The 23,242-nt window shown below is 57.7% G+C and overlaps 1 protein-coding gene across 1 annotated transcript; it reads right to left on the bottom strand.

Annotated features, from left to right (window-relative positions):
* Positions 1–5,267: 5,267 nt before the first annotated feature.
* RAB8A (RAB8A, member RAS oncogene family) lies at positions 5,268–21,862 on the bottom strand. Its single transcript, XM_077121965.1, has 8 exons — positions 21,672–21,862; positions 17,442–17,502; positions 15,640–15,700; positions 13,632–13,709; positions 12,496–12,585; positions 12,121–12,186; positions 10,398–10,448; positions 5,268–6,465 (listed from the first exon to the last, which is right to left on the bottom strand). The coding sequence occupies exons 1-8, from the start codon at positions 21,793–21,795 to the stop codon at positions 6,376–6,378; spliced, it is 621 nt and encodes a 206-aa protein (XP_076978080.1). The 5' UTR covers positions 21,796–21,862; the 3' UTR covers positions 5,268–6,375.
* Positions 21,863–23,242: the final 1,380 nt, after the last annotated feature.

Below are 23,242 nucleotides of genomic sequence, written 5' to 3'. Positions count from 1 at the left end.
TGACTGTTATTATACAGCGATGCTAACTTTCAGGGCTGCAGCTCTCCACTTCTGGGTCTCAGGTGTCACAGAGTTATTTAAAGTTCCAGGGAAACACCAGGTGATTCAGGTATGGCTCAGTGTCTCAGCATCTAGAAATCCACTTACGACGTCAGACAAGTATGGCTGCTTACAATCCAGGCTCCGATTTTCTTTTATTTTCTGAAAGAGACCATAGCATATTTGTCCTTTTGTTTCTGGCTTATTCTGCACAACACATTGTCCCCAAGGTTTATTTAGTTTGCTGTGTGCCTCTCAACGTCCTTCCTTTCTGTGGCTGCAGCATATTCCGTCGCATCAATGCATCACAATTCGTCTCCTGCCTCTCAGTCACTGCACTTCTTTTGGTTTGCTAATGCTGCTGGAAATGCAATATACCAGAAATGGAACAGCTTTTGTAAAGGGAATTTATTGAGTTATGAGTTTATAGCTCTAAGGCCATAAAATGTCATTGATGCCTCTGCCACTGAGCCACCACGACGTTTGTCTAGATCCAGACTAAGGGATCTAGAGAAAGATACCTTGACTCAGGAAAGGGCCGATGACATTAGGGTTTCTCCATCAGCTGGGAAGGCACGTGGCGACGTTGGCTATCTTTCTCTCCTGGTTTCTCCTTTCAAACAGCTGCCTCGGGAGGCATTTACTTTCTGCATCGCCAAATGTCTGTGTCTCCTATTGGCTCTGTTGGCTCTGAAGCTTCTTTCAAAAATGGTTCCCTCTTAAAAAAAAAAAAAAAAGGTGGGCTGTGGTGGCTCAGTGGCAGAGTTCTCGCCGGCCATGCTGGAGACCCGGGTTCGATTCCTGGTGCCTGCCCATGCAAAAAAAAAAAGTTCCCCCTTAAAGGGCTCGAGTAAGTAACCCCACCTGGAATGGGTGGGTCGCATCTCCATGGAAGCCACCTAATCAAAATGTTCCACCACAATCGGGTGGGTCATGTTCCCATACAACCAACTTCATCAATAAGATTCCACCCAGCAATACTGAATCAAGATTAAAGAACATGGCTTTTCTGGGGTACATAACAGTTTCGAACCGGCGCAGCACCCTTCAGTTCTCTCCATCTATAGGGCATAATGGATGATGTCCCAAATAAACAAACCATGTCTTACAGTATCCTCACTAGCACTCTCAATTTAAGACAATTTTCACTGGTCCATAGTGACAACCGACAGTCACCAACTGTGAAATCCAAACTACCCTTTATCACTTGTCCCCCCCCATTAGTTGTCCCCAGCAATATTGTATACGACTGATGTCTTCCTGTTACCTACTGGCCATGGCATACATTTTTAGTTTTCCCCCTTGAGTCTTTGTCCACTATTGAACCTCTGAAATAGTTCTTGTCAGAATTTACTTATAATCGGACACACGTAATACGGCGCTTCGCAGCCTTTTTGTGCTTAAGAACACTAGATTTTGGCATTATGTCCAGGGACCTTATTTTATTTATTTATTTTTTTTTGCATTTTTAAGCAGTTTTATTTGCACATCATACAATCCAACCTCAGGAAAAAAAATCAGTGGTTCCGGGAATAATCGCATAGCCATGTCTTTGCCACCACAATCTATATGAGGACATTTCTTTTCTCCCACGAAAGAATCCCACACCCCTCCCCCATAACCCCCACTTACTGACATTTAGTTTTGGCATGTTGCCTTCGTTACCTTCAGTGGAAGCATGTTACAATCCAAGGGACATTTTAAACAGCGAAATCACCTGTACAAAGCACAAATATGCAAAAAACATGGCACCGAATATACTGCCAGAAGGACCCTCAGTTTCCATCCTGAGAGCTGAGGCAAGAAGGCAGCTCATTGCCTTGTTTGAACTCCGTTGGGGTCGAACTCAAACTTTCTGCCACGCTGGTGGATGTGTGTGAGTGATCGTGGAAGTACCACGGGTATTGATTTCGGGGTTGCAAATACGCTTTAGCAAGTAGACAAATTTACAAATATGGAATCTCCAAATAAGGATGATTGACCGCCCTAAAAACCATCGAATTAAGGTTTAAGTGGGTGAACTGATGGTATATGAAATACTTCTCTAGAGCTTCTCCAAAACAACAACAGCAACAACAAAAAACAGTGTGTTTGGTCGAAATCTGGTGTGTGTCCATCACCCATCAGTTATGTGGAGGGTGTTTTGTCCGTGAATATTGTTTCGTGCTTGTATGGGGAAAAAAAATCATTTCATTGTCCCCAGTCTGCAAAAGAAGCACACTCCTATTGCTTTGTCTTGCTTATAGCCATTAAATCATTCCTTTTGCTAAAAATAAAACAGAACCCAAGGTGTAATCTTTCCTCGTAGGAGGGGACACAGAATAGAGGCCATCTCCTTGCCCATCAGAGACTTTAGACATAAGAAAAACAGGTGACGGTCTGAGTGAGAAGGGGGATAGAAAGTGGGATGGGGAAGTTTCCCCTGGCCTGGCTGGACAACCGGGTGGAAATTCGGCAGGGGCGGTATGGGACAAATATAATCACAGCCCAAAGCCATAAGCTATTTGGAAGTCTAGTGCCCTGGTAGGGACACACACTGCATGAAAGAAGTGAGTTCCCCTGGGGCATGAGAGGAGTGGTGGTGAGGACGAGGTGACGGCAACCACACAGGTGGCAGCTGCTCTGGCGGTGCCCATGATGTGTCATATCAGCATTTAGGACACACAAACTCCATGGCTCTGCCTACAAAGTGGGAACTATTGTCCCTCCATTTTACAGACGAGGAGACTGAGGCACAGCTGATGAGGCGACTTCCTGCGGCCCAGTGGGGGCAGGCTGGGATTCTAGCATGGGCCTAGAGCCCCCCACCTGTCCCTGAGCTTCACTTAAAGGGCTCAGGACGCCGGGCGCAGGATGGCCCCCAGCCCACCTCTGTACTGACCGTTACCACCCTCTGTGCACCGGACTTCTCAGAATCTTGGGGCTTCCAGCTGGGGTGGAAAGAGAGCAAAGGTATCCCCGATGGGCCTCAGATGTGACTCTGCACCGCTGGGGGCTTGGTCTTTTAGAAGCAGGATTTGGGGACTCGGGGCTGGGAGCCTTGACAAATCTCCCAAGGGGTTCCTGAGGGCAGACCCCTGATCCGCCCTGGGGGGGAAGGGAAAGCACGGCAGGAGCCACCAGCCCCCCGAGTTTGCACCGCCTTCTCCTCAGGATGATCTGGGGCGGATTGTGGGACTGGGGGCTCAGGGAGGGTGGACGCCTGGGAAGGGGGATCCACCTGCAGGTTTAGGGGCTACGGATTGAGCTGCGGGGAAGCCCAGCTGTGGAGATGACATGTGCATCTGTTTTGGTTTGCTAGAGCTGCCGGAATGCAATATGCCAGAAATGGACTGGCTTTTAACAACGGGGGTTCATTAGCTTATACCCGAAAATGTCCCAATTAAGGCTTCAAAAGGATGATACCTTCTCTGAAAACAGGCTGCTGGCATCCGGACATCTCTGTCTCATGGGAAAGCACAGGGCTGGGAATTCTCACCAGGGTTCCATTGCTTCCAGCTTCTGGTTCCAGTGGCCTCATTGAGCTTCCCTGGGGCTTTTCTCTCGCTCAGTTAAGCTCTTTCCAAATTTCTCTGTGTGTTTCTCTCCCACCTTTCTGTGGGCTTTTTCTGTCCTCTGTCCTGTCATAAAGGACCCCAGTAAAAAGAGCAAGACTCATCTTGAATGGATCACACGGCAATTGAAAAACCTAATCAAAAGGCCCCACCCACAACAGCTCTGCACCCACAGGGTAGATTAAGAGAACACGGCCTTTCCCGGGGTACACAACAGCTCCAAACCAGGGCCGCGTCCTTCATCAATTCAAAGGGTGCAGGTAACCCATGCACATGCCATGCATTCCCTGCTGGCACGGAGCTGACATGCTGAGGGAGGGGACAGCATTGCAGGCACGAACAAGGGACGTCCAAACAACACTGAGAACAGGGGGAGGGACAAGGAGAGGGTGAGTGGGGTGGGGGCTTCTCTGCAGAGCAGCCCTGCAGGGCTGTGACGGTTGAGGAGGCCAGGTGGGTTTCCATGGGCTTGGAGATTCCGGAGGCCGTGCAGGTTTCCGGGGGCCATGCACTGGACCGAGGCCATGGCAAGTGCCAAGGCCCCAAGGCAGCGACAAGCGTGGGGTGTCGGGCATGCGGAGCCAGGGGAGGGTGGGATGTGTGTCAAGGACGAGGGGCAGTGGGAAGGGTTTCAATTTCTTAGGAACACCCTGGAAACAGGCTGAAGGAGGGAGGGCAGCCTGGGGAGCCGGGGGGCGGCTGTGACGAGAGGCCAAGTTGAGAGCTTTTCCTTGGCCATGTTGGGTTGGGGCGGCCGGCAGGCAGGTGGGCGCCCTGCAGTTGGTTGGCTGTCATCAGTGCATCCCCAGCCACGGGAGTGTGTGTGGGAGAATTCACCGGGCTGGCCTGAGGCTGCTGCTGGGAAAGGCGGGTGGTCCCTACGCCGGTATACATGTGAAAGGGGGGCTCGCCAGGGCGGGCCTCGGCTGTGTGAACAAACACGGCTTGCGGAACATCTGCCCTCTGTCTGGGGAGCCAAGAGGTACTGCCCACGTGCCCCGCCCTGGCCCTGGGTCTCTAACAGCTTCCCAGGTCAATGGGAACACCGCTGCCACAGGCCTGGGTCTCTAACCAGCTCCCCAGGTTAATGGGAATGTGCATTCCAGGCTCGGGTCTCTGACAGCTTCCCTGACAGCTTCCCGGGTTGATGCCTTTCACACGTCGCTGCAATGCACTCCCAGGGGGATTTGGCGTGTCCCTGTGCCCGGTCCTGACCCCGCAACCTTGCCCCGTTGGGGGGCTGTGTTGTGTTCTCCCATGTAGCATACCTCAGCCGTGAGGACGAGGTGCTGTGAGGCCTCCTAGGGGATCCCCTGGGGGAGCCAGCGTGGGTGGAGAGGGGGGCCCTGGGAGGGGGTGTGGGGGACGTGAGGGGCGGAGGTGGCCGAGCTGGGGGCCCCAAGTGCCGGCTCCTCCAGGAGGCAAAGGGGTGGGCACTCAGAACCAAGACTCAATCAGGCGGACGAGGATCTTTGGGGTGCAGCGGGGACCCTGCATTCATAAAAGCTGGGTCTGGGGAGAGCAGGGGGTGCTGGGGCCACAGTGCACAGGAGGGTGGGTTGGACAGTTTCCTGAAGTCCTTTTCATGGAAGGCATCATATTTTGGAGACGGCCCTCAGGCTGGTGAGGACCCACTGCCTACAGCCAGAGGGAAAAAAGGGACATAAAAGCCACTGACTTTAAAATGCGCTTTAATTCGCTTGTTTGTATTCCTTAAGTGCATTTATAGATGTAAACAGAGCAGGTTAAGGGTTCCAGGGGAGAGCAGGCTATTGCTGGTCGGTTGGTTTTAATTCAGAAACGGAGCCGTTAGGAAGCCAACGGCCTGGAATGACAGCAGTGTGGGGGATCAGGGGCGCAGGCCCTCCACGCCAGCCACCTGGTGCCAGCGGCACAGTCTCTGCAGAAGGCCGAGCTGCCGTGGCAGAAGCTGCTCCATGGCCGTCCCTCCGTGCGGACCCGGCCGCCTCGCCCTTGGGGCTTCGTCCCAACGGCCTGGGTCTGCTGCTGGAGCTCAGAGACGGAATCACTCGGTGGCACAATGGATCTGGAAAAGTGACCTCTGCCGGGAAGAGTGTCCGGTGTGGAGACGGCGGGAGGGGAAGCAGGGGCCCGGTCACGGGTGGGCTGTGGGAGCCTGGGAGGTTGTTTTTGGGGTTGCCCGTGGCTTGCAGAGACCTCTGGTAGCGTCCCCTCGAAGGTCGCGGGGGGACCTCGGGGAGCGCCTGCTAACTGTGGCTGGGCCGCAGGAGACCAACACACTTGCTCCCTTCCAAGTGCTTTCCACGGGGTGGTCTCAGTTGTGCTTCCCTTTGGTTTGACAAGTAGAAAGAAAGCTGGGGGGGGGGGGGGGTCAAGAAAATTTTTGTCACTTGTCCAAAACCGAGAAGAGAGGTGCCGGTGGAAGCAGAGGCGTAAGGCAGCGGGAGCCCCTGGCACTCCTGGACGGCTGCTGCTTCCCGGTGGAGTCGGTGGAGTCCCGGCCAGACGAGGCGTCACAAGCCCCCAGGCAAGGCCTGAGGACCCCGCCGCCGCCATCTCTCCCTGGCCACCCAGGGCACAGGCCTCTTCGGACAATGTTACGGGAAAAATGGCAGATCCTTAACTTACTCCATCCCCAAAGGTGGAAAGGATGAGGCAGTGACTAAAATAAAACAATTTCTCGATTTCGTTCTGGAGGCCAGGGCCCAGCGGCCGCGGGTGGAGGGCGTGGGGTGGGCGGGCCCAGTCAGAGGAGGCACAGTCAGCTCGGCTGAGCGCGGCTCAGGGTAAGGCGCAGCCCTCACAGAAGGACACATCGGAAGAAGCTCCTTTTCTGCTGGTCGGGCGTGATTTTGACTCCCTGGTTGCTGCCCTGGGGGCTGCTGCCTTCCTGAAGTCACAAGAGATTTTTGGTGGTTATGGCCAAGCCCTGGTACCGCACTGACCATCCAGCCATCCCTCTGTCCATCTGCCCATCAATCTTCTTCCAACCAACCACGATCCAAACATCTGTTCAGTCCACCCACTGGTCCTTCCAATCTGTCCGTCCATCCATTCATCCAATCACCTACCCACAGTCCTCTTCAACCATCTGTGTCATCTGTCACTCATCCGTCACCTATCTGTCTTTCCTAACCAACATCTGTTCATCAGTCTTCTTCTAACCATCCATCCGTCTGTCCATCAGTCCTCTTCCCACCATCCCCTGGCCCCTACCAACTACCTATCCGTCTGTTCATCAGTTCATCCATCCATCACCCCAATCTAGCCGTCTAACCTGTCCACCGTCCATCTGCCATCTACATGCATGCGTCCACGACCTACCTTATCTACCCACCCAGTCTCTTTCCAACTGTCCATTCACCTGCCAGGCCACCCCTTTCCCACCAACCAGACACTCAATTCCTTCACAAACCCACAGATCTACTTTTCATCTCCTGCCCACCCACCTCCTCCCAATCACCCAATCTTCCAACCATTTATTCACCCACCCAAACCTTTTCTTCCCTCTTCCAACTTCTTTCCAATAATTTAGTCACTGCCCCTCCTTCTTTCCTTCCTTCCATCCACCTACCCGCAGGCAGGAGGAGCCGCAGAAAGGCCCTGGGTTACCTCTCACCTGGCTGGTCTGTGCCCTGTGCTGGGGTTCAGGCGTGCCCTGCCTCTCATCACCCTGCCCCTCCTGAGAACAGCCCAGGGGCTCCGCGGTTTCTGAAAATGCCCAGATCTGTAGCCCAGGATTCAAAGCTCTCAATGTGGCCTTCCCACCCTGCAACACCCTCTCATCACCCAATCCTGCCGCCCATTTGGAATGCTCTCCCTACTTTTCATTAATGCCTTCTCCTATTTCAGCCCTTAAGTGAAACCTTTATTCAGGAGGGGATGTCTCAGGGAGCTCAGGCTGTGTTGGGGGGAAGGAGATTATCATGCAGGAAAAAGATAAACAGCGCGATTTCACATGCTGGTGACTAATAAGAGAGGAAGGAAGCTGGGCAAGGGGTTAGAGTTGACAGTGGGAGGTAAGTTCCAACGGCAATGGCTGAGCACACCTCGTGAAGTGAGGAAGTGAGACTGAAAATGGTCCAGGGGTGTGGCAGGAAGACTCATGGCCCCCCAAAGAAGCCCACATCCTAATCCCTGGAACCTGTGAATATGTCCTCTTCCTCAGCAAAGGAGGCTCTGCAGATGGGGTTAAGGACCCTGAGATGGGTAATTATCTGGGCAGGCTGACCCAATCACACGAGCCCTTCCAAGTGGAGAATCCATCCCAGCCATGTGGTCAGGGAAGGACAGAGCAGTCAGAGAGATGTTGGTTTCGAAGGCGAAGGTGGGGCCAGAAGACAAGGAGGCAGGCAGCAAGTAGATGTGTAACAGACAAGGAAGCGGAGTCTCCCCTAAAACCAGCAGAAGGCATGCAGCCCTGACACCCTAGTTTTAGCCTAGTGAGACCTGGGCTGGACTCCTGACCTCCTGAACTGTGTGATAGTAAATCTGTGCTGTTTTAAGCGGCTAAGTGTGTGACGATCCACCGTGGCAGTCACGGGAAGCTAACGCGGGGGAGCACCTCGGGGTCCTGGGGTGCATGTGGAGCAGGTCTGGGGCAGGAAGGCCAGTGGGGCTGGGGTGGAGTGGATGCAGGGAAGAGACAGGACAAGGTGGGGAGGGGCCTGGCCGGAGCCCAGGAGAAGGTGGGGTAGGTGGAGCTGGCTGGGACAGCCATGCAAAAGCTGGGGGAGAAAACATCAGAGTACAACTGAATAAACAGGAGTAGGAAATGGGGCATTGGGGAGCTGCAATTCGATGAAGAAAAAGAAATCTGAAGGATTCTGAGTGCAGCCTAGAGACAGCACTGGACATTCTCAAGGTAACCAAGAGGTCAGTGTGAAAAGCGTGGGTGAAGAAATGGGAAAAGTGAGGATGGCTAAGAAGCAAAGCTTTATCTTCACGCCGAAGTAGAACGCTGAGAAAATCACTGGATGTTGCTGCTGGTCAACGCAATCATTTACACAGAATATTTTTTGTTGGGCCGAGAAGCTGCAATTCAATCAAATATGCGCCCAGCAATTTACAGCATCTTAAGAAAATATATTTGCTTTCAATCTGACTGGAACTACTTGAAAGACAGTGTGTATTTTCTGTGCAACTTCTCATTTGACCAGGCCTTCGAAGCCACAAGTACAGGGCCTTAGGTCCTTTTATTAGAGGACAGGATGCAGCCAGGGGAACAGCATTTGCTAGAACCAAGAAAAGAGAACTCGGAACAGCACTTAGCACCTCCGGATACCCCAAAAGTCCAGGAAAGTGCTCAGATTCCTGCCAAGAAGGACCAATTTATGCTGAGTGGCGTGGAATATGCAACTTCTCGTATACTAACCAAACACCCAAAAGAAAACCAAGGGAAGGGCAGCAGATGAAAAAGCCATATGGCAGGACAGCTTGGGGGCACCCAAGGGTGCAGAGGTATTGCCACGTTTAGAGCTGGAGGCTGGAGAGAGAAGGGGTCGTTGGCCTGCAAGATTTGCCACCGCTGCTTGAACGGACAAAATCCGTGCACTGGAACACAGAAAAGGGAGGACATCGTGTCCCTGTGACGTGGCTGCACCCTGAAGGTGTCATGCTGAGTGAAGGAAGCCAACCACAAGAGGGACATCGCTCAGCCTCACGGACGAGAATGGTCTGGACTTAGGACACGCACAGACACAGGAAGAAGGAGAGGTTACCGGGGGCCGGGGGGTAGGGGAGCTTGTTGCTTCATGGGGAGAGTTTCTGCCTGGGGGTTTGGACAGGCCTGGGGCTGGAGGTGGGGATGGCAGACAGCACCACGAGCGATGACCACAGCGATGTGTGTGTTACATGTATGTTACCGGGACATGTGGGTAAGATGTGCCACGGGCTTGGTGTGCGTGGGAAGGGGTGAGTGGGGGGAGCACGGGCCACTGTCTGGACAGTGGTGCTCTCCTGTCTGGTGTCCTGGCCGCAGCCACACCTATTCCGCGTTCACGGAAGTCCACGGAGCGGCTAGCATAGACGGAGCCTCCCTGTCAGCTGTGGCCTCCCCGGCTGATGCCGCAGCAGTGCTGGCCCGTCCGCTGTGGAAGATGTACGGCACCAACGCAAGAGGCTAATGATGGGGGAAACTGTGCATGGGGTGGGGCGGGGCTTGGAGGGACACCGGGGGCTTCTGGTGCACTTTTGTTACAACTGCTCGACAGTTAATGTTTATCATCCGAGAGAAGCAACAAAGACTGCTGAGGGGCTCATTGCTGTGGACAGAGGCTGGGCCCTAGCCCTGTGGGGGCCATCAGGGAGGCTTTCCTTCAGACAAGGGCTCTCTCCTCACACCGGTCATTTGTCCTGAGCCTTCTTCGAGTGCTGTGTCCTTCCCTTACCAGGAGCTCTGTGGGTAGGGCCTGTCTGTGCTGTGCTCCCAGGGCCAGCCTGTCTGTCTGGCAGTGCTGTGCTCCCAGGGCTAGCCTGTCTGTCTGAATGTGCTATGCTCCCCAGGCCTGTCTGTGCTGTGCTCCCGAGGCCTGTCTATCTGACACTGTGCTCCCCAGACCTGTCTGTGCTGTGCTCCCGAGGCCCGTCTGTCTGAATGTGCTATGCTGCCCAGGCCTGTGCTCCCAAGGCCTGTTGGCTATTATGCTCCTGGCAGCTCTTGGTCCCCAAGGAAGGGGAGGGGTTTGCTCAGCCCCCTGCAAGCCCTCCTGCTCCCTGCAAGGGCTTAGCTGGGGCTCTGGGTGGCCTTTGGAAAGCTCCAGCGCCACTGCTGGCCGGACCTGACAAGTCCCATACCAGCATTTGGGGAGAGCAGGCACTCACCAATTTTTTGTCCATCTTTGCTTTGATATCCCGTGCGAGAGTGAAAAACGCCTGCAAGAAAAGGGAGGTGGTCAGCGTCCATGGGGTGGGGGGAGGGTCCTGGGGTTCCGGGGACTGCCTGCATGGAGTGGACATGATGGGCTGCGGTGCTCAATCACACATGCATGTGCAACGAGCCCAAAGGGTGCCTGGGGTGGCCCCCAACCAAGTGGCAGTAGGCGTGGCTCCCAGTCCAGCCCAGCCCAGCCTCTGAGACCCTCTAACTCCTCTCCAGTGCCAACCCTCACCTTTGCAGAGCACTTCAGAGTCAACAAGGGACTCCTACAGGTGCCACTTCCCCTGAGCCAGCAACCCCAGGAGCTGGGAACCATTTGACTGACCAGAGGGGAAACTGAGGCTCAGAGAGTACCCGAGGCCCCCAGTGGTTAGCTGATGGCTGGCAGCAGGACCAGGCTCTCCGTCCCCAACACCCTACTCTGTCCGTCTGCTCTGGTCCTACTTCTGGTGGCCAGGGGCAGGGAAGAGACAGAGATGAGCCCTGGCTGGAGGGGGAGGCCTGGCTGGACCGAATCCCACCCCCACCCCAGAGAGGCACACCCAAGTCCTACGCCCCAAGCCTGTGACTGAACCGGTCTGTAAACAGGAGCCTTAAAGAAGAGATAGGGTAAGGCGAGGCCAGCTGAAGCAGCATGGGTCTTAATCCGGTAGGACTGGAGTCTGCAAAGCAGAGGAAATGGACACAGCGAGCGGGACACATGTGGAGAGAGATGGCCATGCGATCTCCGAGTCAGAGCCAACGGGGCAGCACTAGGACACCAGCACACTGTCGACTCGAGAGCCAGCCCTGCCACCTTGGTTTTGGACTGGCCTCTGGAACTGGGAGACGACGGATCCCTGTTAAGCTGCGTGGCGTGTTACCTGTGACAGCGGCCACGGTGAACTGGGGAGGGGAACGTCCGTTTTCCTGAGCACAGTGGAGGGCTCAAGCTGGCCTGGACCCCACTGCGGCCCCCAGCACCTCCTCTGAACCATGTCATTGCTTTCCGTCCACACTTATAAAGCCCACGTGTGCACCCGCCCTGCCCCTGGGGTCAGGGGTAACGTCCTCGTTTGGGTCCTGCGCTTTGCACTCAGGGCGTTCCTGGTTTGGAGGGAGAGGCAGCCACGTGGCAGCAGAGTGCGCTCAGGGGCTGGGGCACGGTAGAGGCTTCCTCGGGAGAGGGGCCATTTGGGTTGGTTAAAGAGGAGTCTGACGGTCACAAAAGGGGAAGGAACATGTCAAAGGTGTGGCGGTGGGTGGTGAGGAGCTGTTCCTGCGGTCTGCAGCGGGGAGCCACGAGAGGTTTGGGTTGGGAGGGACGAGGAAGAAGGCTTTAGGACGAGCACCAGGCCAGCAGAACAGAGGGGAAGCTGGGTCGGCTGCAAGACCAGCCCCTGCCCCAGGAGAGGAGTGAGAGGGCTGGGCCAGGCTTGTCAGGGACCCTACGTGGGCTGTGACTAGGCCCTCACCTGCTGCTCTAGGCCTCAGTTTCCCCACTGCAAATCTGTGGCTGGGTCTCAGGGCTGCCTAAGTGTCACCAAGATGTGGCATCCCAGAGGGCCAGCCTAGGCTGACCGGGGCATACCTAAGCCCTGTGGGTGCTGCCGGGGCAATGCCCTGGGAGGCCAGGCTGGGGAACAGAGCCAGGCAGTACAGTGCGGAGCCCCGGCGCACCAGACTCACGTTCTCCACGTTGATGTTGGCCTTGGCGCTGGTCTCCATGAACTTGATCCCGTAGTCCAGGGCCAGCTGCGAGGGAGGGAGATGCACGCAGGTCAGCCCCAGGGCAGGGGCCGGACAGGGAGACAGACAGATGGATGGATACTCCCTGGACCCTTGTCACTGGGCACTGAGCACAGGATGGGGGTTCCGCTGGGCCCTTTTGGGGTGCACCCTGAGGCCTCTGGGCTTGCGGTGACCTCTAGCTCAAAGGCTGCTCCTGTGCAGTAAGGGCAGTGAGGGGCTTTCCTGCAGTCCCGGCCCTGCTGTGGGTGGCACTGGGGACCCTTCGGGGTCTCTGTGGGGAACCCTGACACTCTAAGCCCCACCACACAGAACCTTTTCTCCCCGTTCCTTGGACACTTGTCTTTTGTCGTTGACGTCACACTTGTTCCCGAGGATCATCTTTTCGACGTCTGCAGAGGCGTGCTGTGGGAAGAGGGCAGGTGGGGGGCTCAGGGCAAGGCCCAGCCATCTGAGGGGCGAGGAGGGGGGATGCTGCTCACACCCCTTGCCTGAGAGGCTGCCCAGCCTGAGCCCACAGCCAAAGCCAGGGTCCTGGCGACTCCATCCAGAGCATGCCTGCTGGAATGTTCTGGCTGATAGCACGTCTTCTCTACAGACTGTGCCACCAGCCTCCCAGCCTCCCAGACTGTGTTTGGTTCTCAGTCCAGGGACCTGCTCCCACTTTCCAAACTCTGGGCTCTGGAAACAGGCTGGACCTGGTGGGGTCCCCTCCTCTCTCTCTGCCCTCACCCTGAAGGACGGGACCTCAGGGAGCACTCATCTTCCCAGCGGGCCTCATCCGTTCTCTGGGAAACGTCCTGTCTCACTTTTCTCACCAACTACCCAGAGACAGGGTTCCCTGAGGACCCACAGGGGCGGTTTCTCCCCTGCCCAGAGACAGGGTTCCCTGAGGACCCACAGGGGCAGTTTCTCCCCTGCCCAGAGAGAGGGCGGGCCATGGGGAGGGGGGCCGAGCCAGCCTTCTCCTCCGTCCAGGGTCTCCCAGTTCCGCCCTCAGCGGCCTCAACACGGGCAGCCCCGACAGCTCACACCCTGCTTTGCTGTAGCTCAAAGTACAGCGCAGCACGCCCTTCGCCCTACCCACAAGTACAAGGTTGCAGGGCTCTAGGACTGTCTTCACACAGTGACAAATGCTCGGACTGAGCTCCAGCACATCCGCCCCCTTCTGTGACTAAGCCCAGCCGATGCAGGCCCTGAAGGGAGCTGGGCTCCTGGAGGGGTCACGGGGTGTGTCTGGACTCCAACCGCGGCCCTAGCGGCCCTAGCGAGGCCAAGCAAGTGGGTGTGGCCAGGCTGGAGCGAGTGGGTGTGGCCAGGCTCCAGGCCCCAGACTCTGGCTCCCTGCCTGTGGGGCTCAGGGCCAGTTCCTGCACTCGCCTGCGCCTCACCTTTCCTGCCCAGGCCCAGGGACTGCTGGGGGCGGGGGGAGGGACGAGTGGCGGGCTCACCTCCTCGATGTTCCGGATCCAGTTGCGGATGTTGTCGAAGGACTTCTCGTTGGTGATGTCGTAGACCAGCATGATGCCCTGGGGGGGAGAGACACTCAGGCCGGGTCACCTGGGAGGAGCCCCCACCTGGCCTCCGGGTGCCCCTACCCGCACTGGCCTCTGCCCTGCTCCCTCCTCATGCAGACACCTGAGGGGACCCTCTTCCAGCCCCGCCTGCTGACGCCTCTGGGTCCCCACAGCTGCAGGCGGAGCACTGCCGTGCTGCTCAGCCCCACCACGCCTGCGGAGTCCCAGCAGCCCCCAACTCCCTGCTGCTCAGCGTCCCACACTCCCCTGGGCACCTCCCGGCCCAGTGGGCGCCCTCCTTTCTGGCTCCCAGCCTTGTACTCCCTCACGTTCAGGCTAGGCCACTGTTAGCTGAGCGCTGGCTATGTGTGCCAGGCGCGGCGGCGGGGACTCGCTGAGCCCGCTCAGGCCCTGGGGAGGTATACCCCTGCCCATGGGTGTACAAGGAAGCGAGGGGCACAGCTGGGGTGGGAGTTCAGGGCAGCCCAACCCCAACACCCGCCCAAGTGGGACCAACTTTGGGCACAGGGCTGGGCTGGGCTGGGGACTGGCCGATGGCCTGAGAGAGCAGCAGAGCGGCCCCACCTCAGTCACTGTGGACTAGAGCAGCTGTTCATGGGGCCAGGCAGCCAGCACCTGGTGTCTGTCTGATACTGATGACAACACTGCAAGGGACAGCACATGTCCCTGTTCCATACGAGGGGAAACCGAGGCTCAGAGACATGACCTCTAAGACTCAAGCTCGACTGGGCTGGTGACCCCAGTCCTGCCCTCAAGGGTACCTGCAATCCCCCAGGAACCTCCCAGGACCCCACAGGGACTGAGCAAACCAGCATGTGGATGAACCTCTGACAGACAGAACCTCCCCCAGGCTTCAGAACACCTGGCCAGACGCCACCATAGCATGGCTACAACAGCCCAGAGAGGAACAGGGCCTGTCTAAAGCCACACAGCTCGCCCCTGAATCAGGAGAGCTCCCCCAGGACCCCAGGGCCCTGAGGCCCCAGACCTCTCCCCCCACCCCGGGCACAACGAGATGAGGGAGAAATCAGGAGATAAATTTTAATGAGGAAGCACTAAGGTTGCACCCACATGACTGAGCTCCCAGCATGTTTCAGATGCTGCGTGGGAGGCTCTAAATACTTAATGCCCCCATTCATTTCTGCTGTCCACAACCGCTGCCTGAGCTCCGGGCACACCCGGGACCTTTCCAGGCCCTGGGCCCTGGCTGTGCACAGGAGGCAGCTTTTGCCTCCCGGGGCTCACAGTGCTGCAGAGGAAACAAGCACCTATGCTACTAAAGAAGAGGGCTCTGTGGAAAGGCCAGGGTGCCTCCAGGCTGGGGATCAGGAAGGGACGGCCACACCCTGCTCTCAGCTCCATCTTAACAATAGGGGGCTGGGACCCGGGGTCACCCTCTGCTCCCTCCAGGTCCTCCATGCCTGGCCTGGCGCACACCCCACGCATGTGACCTGCTGGGGCCTGCTCCCTGCCATCCTCGCACCTTGCTCTGGCCTGGCCCAGGGATGGCCTCCCTTGACGGCCATCTGAGTAGGAGGGACGAACCTCCCGGTGGCTCGTGTTGCCTCGGGCCTGCACCCCAGCATGGCGACAGACAACCTCCAGGGCAAGTCAGCACCAGTGACCCTGAAAATCCTCGCCGGCTGACAGGGTGTGCGGGTTCCCTGGACCTCACAGGAAGAACTGGCTTCCTGCGCCTGCCCCCTATTCCCAGAGAGCCAGGTTTTGGCTGCACTTAAACCACACTCCTGGCTGGAAGTGGGGTGTGCCCTTGGGGTTGGTAGGCCCATCTCCTCCGGCTGAGACTAATCTGAGGTCAGGATGCCCTAGAGCCCGTGAGCTGACCCCCAGGGAGGGCAAGGCACTGACACTGCGGGCAGGGACACGTGCTGACTACGACACGAGACAGGCAGGTTCATACCATAGCACCCCGGTAGTAGGCAGTTGTGATGGTCCGAAAGCGCTCCTGACCGGCCGTGTCCCTGAACACGAGGAAAAGGGCATTAGAGAGGCCAGAGCGGGTGCTCGCGACCCAGAGGGCACAACTGATTTTCTGATGCCCAGCTTTCTCGTGGGTCCTTGACTCCTCCTGCTCTAGACGACAAGGCCCCACCCAGCCGCCCCACTCCTCCGCCCTAAAGAAGCACAGGGCCCCGCCCAGCCGCCCTGCTGCAGATGAGCCTCAGCCACAACCAGCACTGGCCCAGGCACCGTCCCCTCCTCACTGACTGCTTCCCAGGACTTCCCCCGATCCTAGGGCCGTGGAGAAGCCAAAGACGGATGGCGTCATGTGTGAAAATCCGGGGCCGTGTGTGTGGGAAGCGCTGGCCGCATGGCATGGAGCACAAGAACCATGCTCGGAGGAGCCGGTCCAGGTCCTGCTCGGAGCAGATGGCTTAGGAAGCACTTAGCACGCCACCCTGGTCTGGGGGTGGGGGGCAAAGCCTCGCCTTCCGGGTGCCATCGGGGGAGTGAAGCAGGCAGGGAGTGGGAGCACGGCTGCCAGCCCAGCTCTTGGCACGGAGGGCAGCTCACAAAGACACCAGGAGTCACGAATCACCGGCTCCAATGGCATGAGACTATCTCAGTGGCAGAGCCAGGCCCAGAACCTGTGTCTTGGGGTCTCAGGCTCAGGGGCTTTCCCTGCAACAGGCGTGGACTACACAGAAGTGCCTCACTTCAGGGGCAAGTTGGGTGGGTGGCGTCAGAAGCCATGGTTCCATTCGCTGGCCCCCAGCGAGTGTGCTGCCCCCATGCTTCATCTCAGTGTTTCAAAAGAAGCCGCAGCCCTGCCGAGGTGGGTAAGCGCAGGAGGAAAGTGAAACTGCTGCCGGCTTGCAGGGTGTCACTCTGGACTTGGGCACAAAGGCTGCTGAGGAGCCAATGCGTTGGGAAGTGGAGGACCTTCTACGGTGGAAGACTTACAAGTTGGAGAGAAAGTTCCTGCTGAGGGCGGCAGGATCGATGAGGCGTTCAGCCTCACCTGGGTTCACTGCTGCCGTCGGCTCATGAGGCGTGCGCAGCCCAAAGCCGAGAGCAGCAGGGGATGCCCACACTGAGGCTTGCGGGGAGGGGTGTGGCGCCAGGGAAGGCTGGCCTCACGCAGTACCGCCAACATGCTGTGCCCAGCCACGGGCACACGCCTGGGAGCAGGGGGTGTCTCGCACCCGCAGTGTGACCCCCCCCCACCGTCTGCTCCAGGGTGCTGCCTCTGCACATGCTATGGGATGCTGGGTGTGACTACACGTGACCCTCTGAATCCAGCCTTCCCAGCGCAGCAGGGACCCTGGTCAGCATCAGTAACAGGGACTCAGAGGCTCACCAGTTCCCTAGTTTCATTATGGCACAGGAAGCCATCCCCCAGGTCTAAGGAAGGAAGAAAGGTTTACTGTTGGGCCCAGCCTTGGCTGTTTCGGCTCTGGGAGCTGAGGTCTACGTGCTAGTAGGTGAGGCCTGGGCCTCCCCAGGAGAGGAAAGAAGAAGCCACGTCGAACCCAGAGGATCAAAGGGGAACTCCTGGGCGGCCACTCCCCTGCCCCAGCCTCCAGAAGCACCGCTGCCCAGAAGGCGTGGACACAGAGTCTGGGCTCTAGTGGGCAGCTGAGCACTCTCCGGGCTGGGTGTGAGGGCACCAAGGGACCAGGGCCCCTGCCCCGGGGTGGACCAAGGGCTCTGGCTAAAAGCACATGCCAGCTAGGGACCCCAAAGAACAGCAAACCTTACCATATCTGCAGTTTGATTCTCTTGCCATCTAGTTCTATGGTTCTGATTTTAAAGTCAATTCCTGAAAGAAAAGGAAAAGAGGGTGTGTCATTGAAAGTCCGTTTCCTGGGATGGGGGTGGGGGTGGGGGTTGCCAACCCATGCAGCTCACGGTGGCCACGGCTTATGGAGTCCCCACAGGAACTGCCAGGTGGGACCCTGGAACCCACACAATCTGAAAGCATTTGGAGATGTGTTCCCCTCTCCCAGGAAGGGAACCCAAGCTCAGAGTAAAGCTGACAACGGTAGAACCGGTGGCCAAACCCAGGCAGCCCCAACGCTCGCGCCTTGCTCCCTCCCCGCCACTGCCCAGCCCCTCTTAGCCTGTGTCCTGCCATCCTGTGACCCGTCCTCCAAGTGCAGAGGACCCAGCCCCACGATGCTCCATCAGCTTGGCAATCTTCTCCTTCCAGAACTGCTTGGCCGGCCCCTCCCATGCAGCCTTCCTGACTCTGCCCTCCTCTTCTACCTGTCCACTCTTAGGATGACCACGGTGGCCTCCTCACTGCTCTCCCTGCTGCCCCCCACCCGGTGCACTCCCCTTTCTACACCCAGAGGGCTTCCAAAGTACAAGACTGATCACCTCCTGCCTCTGCTCAAGATCTCCCAGGCTGTCCATCAACGGACAGACAGATGGAAAAACAAAATGGGGTCCAGCCTTAGGCTGGAGTATCATTCCGCCATAGAAAGGAATGGGGTTCTGACACACGTTACAATGTGGATGGACCTCGAGAATGCTATGCTGAATGAAAGAAGCCAGACATGAGGCCACATGTTGTATTATTCCGTGTGGATGCAATGTCCAGACCAGGCAAATCCACAGAGACGGAAAGCAGATTAGAAGTTGCTCAGGGTTGGGAGGGGTGGAAGGACTGGGATGGGGGATGGTTAAAGAGTATGTGGTTTCTTTGCGGCATAATGAAAAAGTTCTAAAACGGACCACAGCAATGATTGTACAACTCTATGAAAATACTAAAAGCCACAGCACTGCACATTTTACCTGGGCGAACTGAATGGTACATGAATTGCATCTCGGCAGCCTTCCAGAAGCTTGCCCCCATGTTCGCAGAGGCCGAGCTGTTGCTGGGTGCTCTGAGATCCAAGTGGGCAACCTCACTGCTCGAGGCCTTCCTCTCCAGCCATGTCCCGTGGGCTGCTCCATCCACATTCCAAGCACATTTCCTGGGGCCGTAGGGCTTTTGTCCCTCTTCCCTCTTCTGAAATGTTCTTTTCTTCCACAGCCATCTGGCTGCCTCCTGCCCTGTTCAGGCGCCTCCTCAGGGGAGCCTTCCCTGACCACCTGTACTCTGTCCCCTCACCCTGCCTAGTTTTGTCCAGAGCACTTATAATGCGCTGAGGTTCCACATTTGCGTATTTGCTTCAGGAAACTATAAGTAATGGATCTGGAAGGCCTGTGGAGGTGAAATAACTGAACCCTGCCTCTGCCTCTGCCCCTGCCCCAAGCAAGGGGAAGCTGTTCCAAGGATGCGAGTTCCACCCTCACGAGCCTCAGGAGGTGTCCTGGGAACCAAAGTGACCGGACGTCTATGATTCAACAACCCCCCACCCCCACCAACTAGAACATACGTTCCCTGAGTGCAGGCGATACGTGTGTTTCAATCACTCCTCTACCTCCAGTGGCTCAAAATGGCAGGGGCTGAACAAAACACCTGTCAGATGCCCAGCCCTGTGCACAGGCTTCATGTACCTGTCTGCTTCCCTGATTCACCTCTGCAGCCCCTGCCCTGAGGCGTTTGCTGGCACAGGAGGCATGGGTGGAAGATGGCTGGAAGAGAGAATTCAGGGCAACAGGGCGTGTGTGGAGCTGTAGGATCATGAAAGCCTTTCCCGGACATCATCTATCTCACTGCAGGAATGAACGGGCCCCGAGGAGGTGCTGGGTGAACACAGCCCGGTCACCGAGAACTGATTCCAGGAGCCACAGGCCAAGTCCACACCACAAGCAATCAATGGAGCTGATGAGAAGAGCCTCTGGCAAAACATCCCCTGGGCAGCAAATGAACAGCCACGCAAGCTCTGATCTACAAAGAAAACCCAGGGATACAGGCAGTGCCAATCTAGAAATCACCTTTATGCACTGAGTCATATTTCAGGACTTAGAAGCCCAATGTTGGCTTGTCCTAAACATTTCTCTACTTCCTGACACAGATGTACTGGGATCCAGGAAATCGAGATGCACGGCTGAATATGCAGAGTCCAAGACAGCACTCTGCTCTGCACATCTCCTAGGTTTTACGAGCACACCAGATTTAATTAGGATGCAGCAAGTTTATGAGGGCTAAGAATTATGAGGCCATGACTTCAAGGTAACGGCAAATTTAACCTTCCCGGGCAGACAGAGAGCTGCAGCAAAATTACACATGTGATAGGAAGAATATTGGGGTGGCGGGGAGAAGGCTGAGTTCAACTCCACCTCCACCTTTCCGCATGACCTTGAGAGAGCTGTATTCTTGTCCGTGAATGGAATAGTCCAGATGCCTCCTTCCTGGGGCCCTAAAGGTGCTGCATGGGGTTTCAGGGTTGAAGATTTAAAATCCAAATGAAAAACTCAAGTTCAGAATTTATCTCACTGGGGCACGTGAGGAACAAGCTGGAAAACTGAGGTCTGGGGCTGAGCACAGTGGGCCAGGAGTTAATGTCACTTCCTGGTTGGTGGGGAGGCAAGAGTTATTCCAAGGGCTGACCTTGAGGGTGGAGGGGGGAGGATTCTGATACACTTGTGCCCAGGGAGATGCTACCACCTCAGGAGCCATCCTGCTGCCTCTAGGTGGTCTCGACCTCTTAGTCCAGGTGGAGTTCTGATCCTCAGCCCCAGGCCTGGCCAAGGCAGAGAGCTCTGCTCTTAATCTGAAGACATCGGTCTCGGAGAGGTGGAGGGACTCCTCCAAGGCCAAACAGCTACTGGAAGGCAGGTCTGATGCCCTCTGGTCCAACGCTCTCTACCTTACATCTAACACTTGACTTGATTTACGGCGCTCTAGGTGAAGGACAAGGATGGATTGAGCACCCTCGTCATGGGGTTCGAGGAGAAACAACGACTTGGTCAAAGTTACACGGGGATAAAACAAAACCCACCCACTAGGTTTTCTCCACTCAGCTAAACTCTCAGCTCTGGCTGAGGCCACTCCGTTTGGTCGATGTTCCTGACAGATCCAGCTTTCTCAAGTGAGCAATGACTGCTTTGTGGAGCAAAGAGAAGTCAGCTCCATTTTGGTGGATGTCAGAACTGAGGTGCAACCAGCCAATTCTGCTCAACCACAATGTGGGCTGGCTGTGTGGGAAAGCCTCTTTTGCAAAGTGACAACCGACATCCTGGGCCACGCGATAGGGAAGCCGAGGCTGCTTGCGGCGGAGGCTGGTTTTTGTTTCTCACTGAGGCTTTTTTATCTGGCAACTCCTTGCAGATGAGGATCCCAGGGTGGACAGCTGTCACCCGTCATTGCTGTCACCCTCGACTGGGATGGAAGGCAGGGCAGGGAAAGGTCACCAACTCCCTCTCACTGCTCCTTCTAGACAAAAAATTCACCCATGGGAAACAGGACAAAGGAGAGGGCTCAATTTGGGGACATGGCTCTGGGGTCTCAGGGCTGTGTGCTGGCGTCCATCTGCGACAGCTGCCCCCGGCATTTTGGGGTCAGGCACCCCTGGGTTCTAAACCCATCCTTGCTACCTGCAGACCGTGTGACCTTGGGTAAGTCCCTACTCCTCCCCTCAGTCTCCTCTGTAACGCAGAGTTCTGCTCGGGGCGTGAGAATGCACAGAAAGAGCCTGGCCACAAGAACAGGGGCTCAGCGAGTCCCGACCCCACGGTCAATTCCCCAAGCCTCAGTGTCCAGTTCTGCACGTCGGGGGGCCTCCAAAGGACCGCCTGGAGGTGTGCTGCGAGCACAGAACGAGAGGACGGGCGCGAAGACCCCAGGCCACGACAGACACTCCTAGACGAGAGGCTGAGGATGGGAGTCTCAGTTACCCCACCTGCAAAATGGGCACTCGCCCCGCTCCCTGCGGCCCGTGGAGCCCCCGAGGGGAAGCGGAGGCGGGGGCTCTCCGCCCCTCAGGGCCCCTGACGCTCTCCGACCCCTCCGCCCTCCCCACCTGCTCCTCAGGGGCGCGCCCGGACCGGGCCTCTGGCGTCCCCACAGAGGCCCCGGCCGCTCCCCGGCCGCGTTACCTATGGTGGAGATGAACGTGGAGTTGAAGGCGTCCTCGGAGAAGCGGAACAGGACACAGGTCTTCCCCACCCCCGAGTCCCCGATCAGCAACAGCTTGAACAGGTAATCGTAGGTCTTCGCCATATTACACTCTGTCTCCGACGGGAAGTGCGGCCGGCTCCTCGCCACTGGTCGCCGGCCCCGTCCATCAGCGCCGAGCCCGCCCACCATTGGCTCCCGGCCCGCCGAGCGTCATCGCGGCCGACGCCCGCCCCCGAGGCCCGCCCAACGCGCGGGGCCGGAAGCGGTCCCAGCGCGCCTCCCATTGGCCGGCGTTCGGGATAGGGCGCGCTACGATTGGCCAGCGGTGAGTAGTCGACGGCCTTCAAACGGGGAACGGGACGGAGGCGTGACCTCCAGTGGCCACGCCTTCCCGCCCGCAATTCTGGGGAGGCCCCGCCCCCTTAGGGGAGGGGTGGAGGGCAGGGAGCGTCGCCAACGGCCCTGTGCGCCGGAGGCTCGGGGGCGGGGTCTAAGGACTGCGCACGCGCCCTGGGGAGACCGTTGGGCGCCAGCAGAGGGCGCACACGCGTGGTGGGGCGGGAGGGATGTCTCCGGGGTCCGCCCTCAGAGTCCGCGCAGGCTCAGTAGACGGCGGGGCGAGCGCGGGAAGGGACGGTGGGCGGAGGCGGCGGCTGGAAGCCTTGGTGTTGGGTCTCGGGGTGCTGAAGAGGAAAGCAGGGAAAGGGCGCTCGTCGCGGTCGAGGAGCGGCCTCTGGAGATGTGCTCCGGGAGTTCCGCCGGCCTGGGAGCCCGCCTGGGGATAACCCGGCCTCCGCCACCCCAGTCCCCTGAGGCGCGTGGGCCTCCTCAGGACGGGCCCGCGGACCTAATCAGAGGTTGTGGGGACCCCCGAGATCTGTCCCCACGCCCCGTCCGCCCTCGGAGGCGCGCTCGGGGGCCTGAGGGGCCAGGGGAGGCGCGCAGGCCGCCTTCTCAACACTTCATATCTTGAACCCTCGCACTGACCCGAGGCCGATGTTGATTGTTGATCCCCGTTGCGTGCGGAGGAAAGGGAGGCCGGCGACAGGTCACTTTCCCTGCTACGGAGGTGTGTGAAGATGGGTTTTGCACCCGAGGCGGGGGCCAGCTGCAGACCCCGAGCCCTGGATCGCTCCCCTTCCCGCCTCTCAGAGCCCGAGCCGCCTCGCCGACGTGCCGGCTGTCAGCCTGGCCTCGCGCCTCAGGCCGCCCCCGGGGCACCGCGAGAGGCTGCTGGAAGCCCTTAAGGTCCTTCCCAGGAGAGGCTCGGCCTGGCTCCAGGATGGCCCGTCTAGCTCTGCTCAAGAAACGCTTCAGGCCGCAGCCTCGGCGCTGTTCTGACCATTGGTCACCTCTGGAAAGGCTCTTTTCCTCGGCGCTTTCCCCAGCCGGCCCGTGGCCCGCACCCAGTTCTGCCTCTCTCTGGGTGCTGCGTCGCACCCCGTCAGCGCCTTTGGGCAGATGTCGGCTTGTGCCTTGAGCGGAGCTCCTTGTGGCTCTATGTCCCGAGCCCTCTGTTCGCATTTTCGGGGCCTCTCATTCACTCTGT

The sequence above is a fragment of the Tamandua tetradactyla genome, chromosome 11, assembly GCF_023851605.1.
Source record: "Tamandua tetradactyla isolate mTamTet1 chromosome 11, mTamTet1.pri, whole genome shotgun sequence".
Classification (NCBI taxonomy): Eukaryota; Metazoa; Chordata; class Mammalia; order Pilosa; family Myrmecophagidae; genus Tamandua; species Tamandua tetradactyla.
Note: the sequence above shows the minus strand (reverse complement) of the source record. Positions and strands in the feature narration are given on the sequence as shown.

Bases quoted from the DNA above. Each gene is read 5' to 3' on its own strand.
- RAB8A (XM_077121965.1), bottom strand. From the start codon at position 21,795: ATGGCGAAGACCTACGATTACCTGTTCAAGCTGTTGCTGATCGGGGAC. The intron at 10,449-12,120 runs GTGAGTCTGGTG...CTTTTCTTGCAG, and splicing joins CCAACATCAACGTGGAGAAC to GCGTTTTTCACTCTCGCACG. The intron at 6,466-10,397 runs GTGAGTGCCTGC...TTGTGACTTCAG, and splicing joins CAAAGATGGACAAAAAATTG to GAAGGCAGCAGCCCCCAGGG.